A 12,276-nucleotide genomic window follows, 5' to 3' on the forward strand; every position below is an offset into this window, starting at 1 on the left:
GCGCAGAAAGAAAAAGCAGTATCCACTTGCTATCACCTTATAACGCTAATCCATTTCGAAGTCCTTCGTTTCTCCCTCTATCTAGTATCCCTACGACTTCATCTCCAAAGGATCCGTGTGCAAATTTTCAGGTTGAATACATAGTTTATGCTTTTTCTTGGACAGTGCAAAACCAAAGAAGGCTTCCTCTGCTTGTGTTTTGTCCCAGGCTATGTGGATTTTCAACCTTCTTGAGAGATTCCATCAATGCTCTTAGACTTGATTGTAAGAGGAGCATTTCCAGCTGAAATGCTAGAGAGCTGAGGATGCTCTCAGCAGTTGATGAAACCAAGGGATTAAACTTTAGGCCTCTAGCTGAAAATATTTCCCACATCGGCTGGAGCATTGGGAGGCTCAGTAACCAGATGCTTTTGGTATGACCAAAAAGCCAGAGAGGCTTTTCTGTCACATGACACTTAAGCATCTGCTTCAAAACATTATACTTACAGAAGAGGATCATCTCTTGTGGAAGTAAGGTAATGTGTTATCAGCTTGCTCTAGTACATTCCCCGCTGTGAAGTTCAGCATTTGTGGGAGCAGAGTGGGATTCCCTCACATGCCAGAATGGGATTTGTACAGGCTATTTGAATTCTTCTGAATGTTGTCTAAGCAGTAGAAAAAAAAATAAAAATCTAATTTTGAAGCAAGTGAGAACAGTTCCTCTCTTTGAAACCTGAACAACTGGATGTCAAACATGCACACACACGGGTGGCTTATATTTGGGGTTTCTGCAGACAAAGCAGGAAGGAAATTGGTTGGTGTGGGCTAACAAGACATCCTGATTCATCACTTTTTGTCACACTTAGGAATGAGAATAGAAGGTATGAAATATGAGACTAGGTGAAATGGCAAACAGATCCTTCCCTCCCTTTAACAAAAAAAAAAAAAAAAAAAGGCAAAATACTGCAGGGAATGGGGTTTAGTCAATACAATTTTTTAATTGATCAGCTCTTACTCTCAGAGTAAGACAATTTATGAACGATTATTATTTTGATAGCCTTAGTGAACTGAGTTGCAGCTTATTCATTCAGCACACTGAATATTATTGGTGAAAAAAAGTTTAAACCCTCTTGCATACAGAAAGGACAAAGATCTTACAGAGGCAGAAAATGACTTACATTTTGTCTGGTAGAAAATGATCCTACAGATGTTTGAAATATTTAAAGGGTATTGTAGAAGAAAGCTTGCAGGAGTGGGAGGCAAAGGACTTCAGTCTTCAGGACTGGAAACCCATTTTTTTTCATCAGCACTAATGTCACCTTATACGAAGATAAAAATTAAAACACACTCCCTTCTTCAGTATGGCATTTAATGAGCTTTTTGGCACAGCAGCGGTGTCAAACTCTCACTAGGGCCCTCTGCTGCTCACAGAGTGAAAAACTCCAAACTTGTTTGGGACTCCTAGAAAAGGCTTAGAATGCTTAAAACAAGCAAAACGCCAATAATCTTGCAAGGGACGTAAAACTTAAGTCCTCAAGGATCAGGACTACATTAGTCTTTACCGATGTGAGCTAAGAAGAGGCTTTTTAATGAGCAGGTATTTTCAAACTCCTTGCTGCAGGATATCTTGCATTCATGCTGGCTGCTGGCAGGGGCACAGTATGCAAGGCTGCAGCTTATCTGGGTTGATAGTTGTTAATTAAAAACTTCTGATATTCAAGGGACTTTTCTGAGAGAGAAAACATATTTATTTCATTAATTTTTCTCCTCTTATTATTGCTAAAAATATTTTTTATCAGGGATATAATTTTCCTCTGGTATTATCCACATAGTGTCTGATTTTGTAAGATCACTTGGCTGCTGTGGCACTCAGTACCTTAACCAGCAGCAAAAGGAATTTTAGGAAGGAAACAAACTCCAAAAGCAGAATGAATATGAGAAACCAAAAGTTCCTATTTTTCACAAATACATCTCTGAGAACAGAAGAGAAAAAGGACAGTAAGAAAGCAGCCCAACTGGGCATATAGTGACACGATCTCCATTATGATATTGTTATTTTCCTTTTGCAGAATCCCAGAACCTGAACATTTTTAGGCATGTGACACAATTTCATGGCTAGGAGATGCTCAGCTTTCTGGATGGACCAATACAGCTTTAGTATGTACCCCAATATGCCTCTAAATGTGCTACAGCAAGTGATTTTTATGATACAATAGGCATCACAGAAACATGGTGGGATGGCTCCTATGACTGCAGTATTGGAATGGAAGGTTACAGGCTCTTTAGAAAAGACAGGCCAGGAGGACGGGGAGGCGGACTTGTTATTTATGTTAGGGATCGGCTGGAGAACTCTGGTGTAGAACTCCGGTGTAGAACTCCAGACAGGTGAGCAGTCAATAGAGAGTCTGTGGGTCAGGGTTAAAGGGAAAACAGCGATGAGAGACATTACTGTGGGGATCTGTTACAGACTGCCTGATCAAGAGGAATCGGCGGATGAAGCACTCTACAGACAGATAGGAACAGCCTCACGCTCACAGGCCCTTGTCCTCATGGGGGACTTCAGCCACCCTGGTATCTGTTGGAGGAATGGTACTGCCCGGCACAAGCAATCCAGAAGGTTCCTTGATTGTGTGGAAGACAACTTCCTTCTGCAAGTATAGAGGAGCCGACAAGGAGAGGTGACATGCTTGACCTCGTGCTCACCAACAGGGAAGGGGTCGTCGGAAATGTGGCACTCCAGGGCAGCCTTGGATGCAGCGATCATGAGATGGTCAAATTCGAGATCCTCAGGACAGTGAGAAGAGCGTGCAGCAAGCTCACTGCCATGGACTTCAAGAGAGCAGACTTTGGCCTCTTCAGGAACCTGCTTAGTAAGGTTCCATGGGATATAGCCCTAGAGGGCAGGGGGGCCCAAGACTCTTGGTTGATATTCAAGGATCACCTGCTACAAGCTCAGGAGTGTTGCATCCCAACTAGAAGGAAGTGCAGCAGGAGGGCCAGGAGACCTCCTTGGATGGATAAGGAGCTGCTGAGGAAAATTTGAAGGAAAAAAGAGGCTTACAAAAAGTGGAAGCAAGGACAGGTGGCCTGGGAAGAATACAGGGATGTTGTCCAGGAAGCTAGGGACCAGGTTAGGAAAGCTAAGGCCCAGTTAGAATTAAACTTGGCCAGGAATGTGAAAGCTAGCATGAAGGGATTCTATAGGTACACTGCGAATAAAAGACAGACTAGAGACAATGTGGGCCCCCTCTGGAAGCTCTCAGGAGAACTGGCTACCCTGGATTTGGAGAAGGCTGAGGTTCTGAATGACTTCTTTGCCTCAGTCTTCACTGGCAAATGCTCTGACCACACCACCCAAGACTTGGAAGGCAGATGCAGGGACTGTGAAAATGAAGACCTTGGGCCCACTGTAGGAGAGTCTGGTTTGAGACCATCTTAAGAACCTGAATGTGCACAGGTCCATGGGACCTGATGAAATCCATCCGAGGGTCCTGAAGGAGCTGGCAAATGAAGTTGCTAAGCCGCTGGCCATCATATTTGAAAAATCATGGCAGTCAGGTGAAGTTCCCGACGACTGGAAAAAGGGAACTATAACCCCCATTTTCAAGAAGGGGAAAATGGATGACTCAGGGAATTACAGACCAGTCAGTCTCACCTCTTTGCCTGACAAAATCTTGGAGCAGATTCCCCTGGAAGGCATGCTAAGGCACATGAAAAACAACAAGGTGTTTGGTGACAGCCAGCATGGCTTCACTAAGGGGAAATCCTGCCTGACCCGATTTGGTGGCCTTGTGTGATGGAGCTATGGAACTGATGGACAGGGGTAGAGCGGTTGATGTCATCTACCTGGACTTGTGCAAAGCATTCAACACTGTCCCACACGACATCCTGGTCTCAAAATTGGCGAGATACCAATTAGATAGGTGGACCACTCAGTGGATAAAGAACTGGCTGGATGGCCACACGCAAAGAGTTGTGGTCAATGGCTCAATGTCCAGCTGGAGACCAGCTATGAGTGGTGTCCCTCAGGGATCGGTGTTGGGACCGGTCTTGTTCAACATCTTTGTCGCTGACATGGACAGTGAGATTGAGTGTGCCCTCAGCAGGTTTGCCAATGACACCAAGCTGTGTGGTTCGGTTGATAGGCTGGAGGGAAGGAATGCCATCCAGAGGGATCTCGACACACTTGTGAGGTGGGCTGATGCCAACCTCATGAAGTTTAACCATGCCAAGCGCAAGGTCCTACACCTGCCTCGCAGAGCGCCCTCCCTCCCCCTCAACCAGCCCGCAAGACCTACGCGGTACCCTTACAGGCCCCAGCGCCCGGGCCGCAGGAAGAGGTTCGGTAACAGTCATGCCTGCCGCAAGGGGAAAGCAAGGGCCTAACGGGCCGGACCTCCCCGTGAGTCCTCTAATCGCTGCTAGCCTTTGACCCCCGCTGCGGTGCCCAGTCTCGCCTCGTTCAGCAGACTGCTTCCATCAGTTACGTTCGGACAGCGGGAATGCACACACAGTCTGCAGTCGTTTAGTGGGAGATGGAGAGGGGAACTCCAAAGTCCATGGAGGAGCCGCAGCCGCCCACTACGCGTGAGAAGCCTTGCCCCACGCAACCAGCGAACCCACCGCATCTCCCCCCACCGGAGGTGAAGGCGGGGCTGCTCAGACGGGTGGGGAGCGGCAGACGAAGTCTCGCGAGAGCTGGCGACGGCTGCCGCTGCCGCGCTCCTCCCCGTGCCGGTTCTGGAGTGTGGGGCCTTCGCCGAGGCTGGGATACCTCGCGTCGTGCCGGCCGGGCGGTGGTAGCGGCGGGGCGGCGGTAGCGGCGCGCCCGGGGCCTGGCCTCGGCCTAGGAGCGCTGGGCAAGATGCCGGGCGGCCGGGTGTGCGCCGCCTGCGGCTGCTCGGAGATCGAGGTGGACGCGGCGCGCGGGGATGCGGTGTGCACGGGCTGCGGCTCGGTGCTGGAGGACAACATCATCGTCTCCGAGGTGCAGTTCGTGGAGAACAGCGGCGGCGGCTCCTCCGCCGTGGGACAGTTCGTGTCGCTGGACGGTGAGAGCCGGGGGGGCGGGGTGGCGCGCATGTGCACCAGGCAGGGGGGTGTGGGGCTTGCGCGGAGAGGGGACAGCGGGCCGTGCGTGGGGAGAGGGTGCTGGGAGAGGGTAGGGTACAATGTATGGAGGGAGGATGTTGGGGATAGGGGAGAGAGTGGTGGGGGACAGGGGACAGTGCATAAGGGAGAGGGATGCTGTAAGGGGTATGAAGGACAGGGACAGTGCAGCGGGGTGAGGGTGCTGTCGGCTACTGAGGGCAGGGACAGGGCACGAGGGTGCTGAGCCGGAGGGTGGGGTTATGGGGATGGTGCATGGGGGTAAGGTGCTGGGGGGTAAGGACAGTGCATAAAGAAAAAGGTGCTGTGTAAAGAGATTGGTGAATGGGGGATAGGGTCTTGTGCAAAGGTGTGTGGGGGACAAGAGTGTTGTGCAGAGGAGTCTCAGTGGTGGTGGAACTAAGTTCCTTTAAGGGACCCTTTCTCTTTTGTGCATGTGGGATAGTGCTGCACGAAGTGGAAATAGGACAGTTATTGGATGGTAGGGGAGGACAGTGTGCTGTGCAAGGTGAGGCAGAAATTGGGTTGGGAGGAGTCTGGGATGAATGAGGAAAACGATGGGAGAGATGCTTTAGGTGATGGGAGGAGGTGCATGAGGGACTGGAGCTCTGCCTGCTTTGGGGGGTATATGAGAGAAGGCTTCGGGCTCTGTATGGAAAGACTGGGGAGATATATGAAATTATTTGGAGTAGAGGCCAGGAGAGCTGGGTAGAGGGACTATGTGAAGGCACAGGGGTGGTGTGGTGGAGAAGGAGGCTGGAAGGGTCAAGAGACTTCTGTAAATAGGTAGGTAGGGGTGTTTGTGTGAATGCCCTGGAGGATAAGGCCTGTGTGCCTGGAAAAGGCCATGTGAAGTGGGCATTGAGTTTGGAAGGGGAGAGAAGTAAAACTGATGTGGGCACTGTATGTAAGAAAGAAGCATAAAGAAGAAACAGGGGAAGGAATGTAGCAGTGAAACAAGGGGGACTGATGGATTGTATGGCTGTGGTGAAGACAGAAGAGTTGTGGTGGGGAGGGCAGCACTGGATGTTGGAGTTCAGGAGTTTATTGTAGACTAGGCTTTGTCTGATGCTATTCATGTCTTCCAACTGAAGGTGCTGGTGTTATTTTATTTTATTTTTTACAGCTTATGAGCAGCTCTTGTAGCCTCCACATCACCACAGGAAAAGTGAAGGGTACTTTTTTAAGGGCTTGTACTGCTTTTTACCTCCCACCCAAAATTACACGGGACAGATGGCATGCAAGCTAGAGTACATTTTAGGATGCGTTTACCCTACAAAAAAAAAAAAAAAAGGCAAAGGAAAAGAGAGAACTGCACCATACTGTGGCTTTTTCTTCTTCTAGATGAATTGCACAGTACCTTCCTAAGTTCCTTTAAGGAACCCTTTCCCTTCTGTGCAAGTCCTGAGATGCTGCTGTTGGCTAATACTTTTTTTATTGGATAGTGCATTAATTCTTGGATTTTGTATAGCTACATAGTTGCCTTACTGTACAAAAAAACCAATTCTAGCACCCACAGAGACAGATAAGCTCAGTGGGGATAGGTGGGTGTGTAAAAGTGGAATGGGAGCACACTCTAGCATGCTTATAGTGGCTTTATCTGGCTGCACAAGGTGTGGTTGCAGGGGCTTCACCATGTGTGAAAATCTTCCTACTATGGTCTTCTAGCAAGTCCCCATTTGCATTAGTGATGTATTTTGGTGAAGTATTGCTTGTGGAAACAATAGAGCAGGACTTTAGAAACAACACTTTGTAAATTTACTAAGTTACTGCAAGGGCTAGTGCAGGTACTGTTTCACAGTAAACATTTTAAGGAAGTTTGGATTTGGGTTGTTTGTGGTGGTGTAATTCTTTATGTTTGAAAACAGATGCTTCTGTTGTGAATAGTTTTTTTTTGCTTGACTTAAACTGAGTGATGCAAGCCAATTTGAAAAGGTATTTGTGCTGTGATAACAGTGTCTTCATGATATGTGCTTGTCCATTATGCTTGTATGACACTGATTTAAGTCCTTGGGAATGGGGAGAAAAGTCCTTTCTTGTGTACGCAAGGCAGAGTTTGTATCTCTGAATGTTGTGCTGGCTAGAGAATTTCTGACAGAATTTATATTGTCAGAAAACGTGTACTTGCTGAAAGCAACACTTTCTGGTAAGCCATAATTTTCAGTGACTTCTGATTGTGTAAGCAGGTTCCCATAAAAGTTAACTCTTTTTAACACCTTTTCCTGTCCTCTGTTAGCTCTTCAGGTCTATGGCTCTGAGGGATCCCCTGTGTATGAAGTAACTTGGGCTCAGGTTCCTCAGACTGCAGTCTGGTGATCACAGGCAGCCCTAACGTGTGGAGCGTTTGCAGTGTCAGAGGTGCTTAGGCTGCTGTTTCTGAGACCATGGCTGTTGGTCAGTAGGGCTGGGTGACTTGGAGATCGTTGTCTAGGTTTTGCAAAGTATGAGGGCTGTCGGGTTCTCTGTTGCACAGCTGGGAGTTGAATAGGAGTCTTGGTGTCTGTGGGGTTCAGAGCCCCTGGATGTGCAAAAAGAATCCCAAACCCTCCGAAGATACACGAGCGCTTCTGTTTGTGTGTTTATGTATGTCAAACAGTTATGGATCCCTTTCTTCATAATTTAATTTTCATAAAGAAGCAGGAGAGAATGGAAAGCACTGAGGTCAACTGTTACTGACTTTTCTTTGGTACATCTAGCAAAGTATTTTATTTTCCCAAGCAACCTGTTAAGGATGCAGAATCTTGCATTTGTTTGCTGAAGGAGGAAGAAAGTCCTGCACTTTTCTATTTTAATACAAAGTTGCCTGTCTGAGGCATGCCAAGTCCTTACTAGTAAGCTCAGCAACCCAGCTATAAACCATGGGAAATCCCTTCTTTTGTTCCTTCAGGGCTGGAGGAAGGTGTAAGGTAACACTTAAGTGTTCCCAGGCAGTATTTATGTTTAGCTGTCAATGTGTCTAGTGTAGGAAGCCACAGTCTCACCACTGATGCCTTTCGTTCAGAAGTTTAGTATAGCCGGTGTTTTCCAAAGCAGGTGTGTGAGTCTGTTTCTTTCGATTGTTTTGACAGGTCTAACAGCTGAGCATTGGTGTGCTGGGAAAGCATGGCTTGTGCTTGAAATTGAGTGAGAGGCTTTGCTTTGCTGATGCATGAAAGTCTGAGGAAATGCAGGCTGCTTCAGTCTGTTGAGCAAAGGGTAGAATCAGTGAAGGACAGAACAGGAGGCTGTAGAGGTAAATTTGGGTGAAGTATTTTTTTTGGCAAAGTGGCGTGCCTTGCAGATCTGTTGGAGCTTTCTAAAGAAGTCAGTAGGTGGACAAAGCAGACTGTTGGATTTGTGAAGGGAAGTCAGGAAGATCCTTCACAAGAAGCTTTTGAAGAATCTGGGCTGTTGTGGATAAAGGAAAGTCCTTACAGAGCAGAGTAATTACTCAAATTATAAGAAAATAGAATAAAAATAAATAATAAGCCTTCTTCAGGAGTAGCCAGTGAAGCTCCATAGAGTCAGGGCTGATCTGCAAAACAGGTGAATGGTGAGTTAATGAGGTTTGCTGGTAGTATGATTTGGGGTAGTGAATCATAGAATAGGTAGGGTTGGAAAGGACCTTAAGATCATCTGTAGATGTAGAAGGACCTGTTGCTTTTAGTACCTGGGTAGTAGGGTAGCAGATGGGATTAAGTGTGGCAATGAGAGTTAGGATTGTTCCTTTCTTCCACATGTGGAATGGCAGCATCTGGTCTGGCTAGTACAATTAGGGAAGGAGGTGACTAGATTTTAATGGGTAGCTCTGTAGAAATGTTTAGCTCAATGTTCATTCACAGTACAAAAAAGGAGAGCAGGAAGGAGAATATTAGAAGTTATCAGGAAAAAAATATGACAGCATTTGCATACACTATTACATATCCACAGCACTATCTGCAGCTTAAATACTGTGTGCAGTTCTGATGTGTTTTTGTCTTGTATATCCTCAAGAAAACCTCTAACACAACTGGAAAAAACACATCAAGGAAGATGGGGTGATTAAGAGGAGGGCGTTGTGAAGACCTTGTGTTAGAATGAATAGATTCAGATGATTGAATGGGAACATAGTAGAGGTCTGTAAATACTGTAGAATAACATGGTAAGGATGAGCTATTGTTCTGTATCACATAGCGAAAAAACTAGGGAGTGCTGAGAAATCTAGCAGGTAGCTTATTTTGAAAGTAGCAGGTAGGAGGTTCAGAAGCATTAGGTTCTTGTGTGTTTGTTTTTGTTTTTTTTTTCATAAAAGATATTTAGTTAAATTGTGAATCTTAAGTTGTAGGTGTTAAAAGTTTGTATCAGTCAGAAGATGACTGGGCAAGCAGAATAAAAATGTGTCATGGCCCTTAAAAAAAAAAAAAAGCTGGTGTTTCTGGGTCAGGAAATTCTTGAGCCACAGATCTGTAGGCTCTAGGAGATAATGAGAGAACTGTTGTTAACAAGCTTTCCTCCTGTGTGTAGTATTCACTTGTAGCCACATATGTTAATGGACTTTATGGTTCAGAGGTAGCACACTGGACTAGATAGCTTTCTGATCTGACTTGGCACAGCTGTTCTTGAGTCTTCGGGGGTGATTAATTGAGCTCTGCAAAGATGCTTTTGAGGGTTTTGACCCTCTTTTAAAACTGGTCCAAGACTCGGGGAGCTATGGTTTTACAGCATAAAGTGTAGGTGTCCTTAGGTATTAATACTGCTTTTTTTTGTTGGTTTGTTTGAGGGTTTGTTGTTTTGTGGGTTTTTTTTGTTTGCTTTTTTTTTTTGTGTGTGTGTGTGTGTGTGTGTTTTGGAAAGTTGCGACCAGAACAGTCCTCTGACTTTGACAGTTATGTAGATACATTCTCTCTTGAAAATGCTTGGTTAATTCTTCTGTCCTTCTTGTGAGAAGTAGATGGTAGAGATATTTACAAGTGTGAGAGTCTGTGATAAGTTGCCCAGAAACCCAGACTGCAAGGCAAAGATTTACTTAGAGTAAGGTTTATGAAGTTGCATATGCAGTACTTTGTAATAAGGACCATAGGACCATGAGATCTTTCTTGGTGGTACTTGGGGCATAAAAAAGGAGATGGTGTACTTTATATAAGTACACAAAATGAGAGCTAAGCCATCCCAGGCCTCATGAGACCCTCTTTAGACATGGGCATAATCTGTTTGCCTCAGCATAGTAACACCAATGCTTTTCATTGTCATGGTCTTGATGGAAATGGGAGGGATACATTTGCAGGATACCCTAATCCCACAATTCCCTTTAATGCTGTCTGTCTCCAGGAGTGGCAAGTAATCTCTTGTGAGGTACCTGTCACTTTGCTGGGTCGTAAGATGGTAAATTCACTAGCCAGGGAATACACTCTTCATGCTCTGGAAGGGGGCTACTGTTTATCTTTCTGTTGATTTCCTGAGAGAGAAGTTCTCACAAAGCGCAAGTTAGCAGATGCTTTGATAGGCCTTATTACAGTTAGTTGTAATTGTTAATTCTGTTGCAAGTGGTTGCAGTCAGGTAAGAATCCAGTCTCAAGACTTAACTCTAGCTGTGTTGTTTTCTTGAAGTTTGTGAAGGCCAGGTGTTGAAATTGAGTTTTTTTTCTGAGCTTGGCTGATTTCATGCTGGGTAAGTTGGGTACTAGTGGAAAAGGGTTGACGTGAACATGTGAGCTCCAAGGGCCTCTGTTAATTGCACAGAAAGTGTTTGAGGTATGTGGTTTTCCTAGTTGAGTCTAGTTTTAAAGAATAACTGTTCACCTTATAATTGATAGCCTGTTCAGTGTCTTATAATTGATAGCCTGTTCAGAGTGTCTCAAACTAGCCAAAACAGGTTGTTCTCTGTGATTTGTTGTCAAATTTGGAGAACGTTCGAATTAAAATTCCTCTTTCTGTAATTGGATGCATCTTTCTTTTTTTCTTCATGCCTAAGTTCTTAACAGACTCCTCTATCGGTCATAAGATTTGAATGCATACCAGCATGAAATACAGCACTACAGAGTTTTAGAGTGAGCTAGGTTTCCCCCCCTCCGTTATACTGTAATTGCATCCTGGAAGACAGAGCTCCACAGAGCCCTTCACAGGCCTGCACTGGTTTGATGGTTGGTGCTTTTGTAGAATGGCAAGTTGTGAGTCGTGTGCCATGTTTGAAGGTGGAGAGTTCCCTGATCGCTCTTCCAGCATGTCTAGGAGGGTGTCCCCTGTCTTGTGGTAGTTAGTGGGAGAAAATGTTTTCAGAGTTTTTTTTCCCTAAGGCTGACAGGAGTAAAAAAACAAGTACAAAGCTGAAGAGAATGAAAGGAAGAAAGCTGAACATTGATAGTCCAGATCTCTCTTTGGGATTAAAGAAGCTTTGAAAGTGGAGCCTAGGGCTTCTGTCACTAATCAAAAGAGAAGAGAACCTGAGAAAGCTGATGTGCAGGTAGTGAAGGAGCAGGCTGGAAGACAAAACTGAGAAACTGCAGGGCACCGCAAAGCAGACTGAGCTTGTGATCCTGAAACATTCAGTATCTGGGGAAACTTGGCTTCTTTTGTTCCAGAAATTACCTTTAAATGCTTGGTAGTTAAGTAGAGAAAACCAGCATCCAGTAAGTTTCTTGGGCACAAACCATGAATCAGCCTGAAAACCTGTCCTTTAGAAGTGTCCGTGATCTTTGCCTGCAGTTGGGTGGCAGGAGAACTGCCTGCTTTGCCAGCCACTGCTGGCTCTTGCTGTCCACAACCTGCTTCCCCCCTGGGGCTCTCGCTACCCTGCCCAGGAGGCCCCTGTGGACATCCACACTTGCCCCGGTGACTCCACAGCAGGGCTGGTCTCCAGCTCCCCACAGCCCTGCTGAGCCAGGCCCTTGTCCTGCCTGGCTTCAGCCGATGCCTGTGACCTTGCCTGACCATCCCAGTGCTGTGTCTTGTTTCCCCTTGCTGGGCTTGATCATGATCCCCACTCCTACAGAGTTCAGAGGCACATCTCTAATGAGAATTTAAATCAGAATTGTTTTTCAGAAGTTTTTAGCTAGCTCTTACTTAGTGGATGTCTTCCCCAGCAAGCTGCCTACTCTGCAAAATAGAAAGAAACCTTGTAGTTTTGAGACCTCTGTCCCCCTTGGGTTTGTCTCAAAGTGGGCAGAGTGAGGAAAGGGGCAGGTACTGCTTCAGTGTGTGCGCTTGCCCCAGGGAAAACAGGATAAAAAGGAG

General features: G+C 46.0%; 1 protein-coding gene across 2 annotated transcripts in view; it reads left to right on the forward strand.

Annotated features, from left to right (window-relative positions):
• The first annotated feature begins 4,738 nt into the window (after positions 1–4,738).
• Positions 4,739–12,276, forward strand: part of BRF1 (BRF1 RNA polymerase III transcription initiation factor subunit) — a 175,041-nt gene continuing 167,503 nt past the window's right edge. Inside the window, exon 1 of one of the 2 annotated variants that reach the window (XM_061376200.1) lies at positions 4,739–5,030. In XM_061376200.1, coding sequence (XP_061232184.1) covers positions 4,844–5,030 — 187 coding nt within the window. In that variant the 5' untranslated portion in view covers positions 4,739–4,843. The remainder of the gene's footprint in view (positions 5,031–12,276) is intronic. The other variant, XM_061376201.1, reaches the window with a different exon arrangement.

The sequence above is a fragment of the Neopsephotus bourkii genome, unplaced genomic scaffold (genome assembly GCF_033783945.1).
Source record: "Neopsephotus bourkii isolate Nb327-2 ecotype Australia unplaced genomic scaffold, CSIRO-AGI_Nbou_v1 NB_1707, whole genome shotgun sequence".
Lineage (NCBI taxonomy): Eukaryota > Metazoa > Chordata > Aves > Psittaciformes > Psittacidae > Neopsephotus > Neopsephotus bourkii.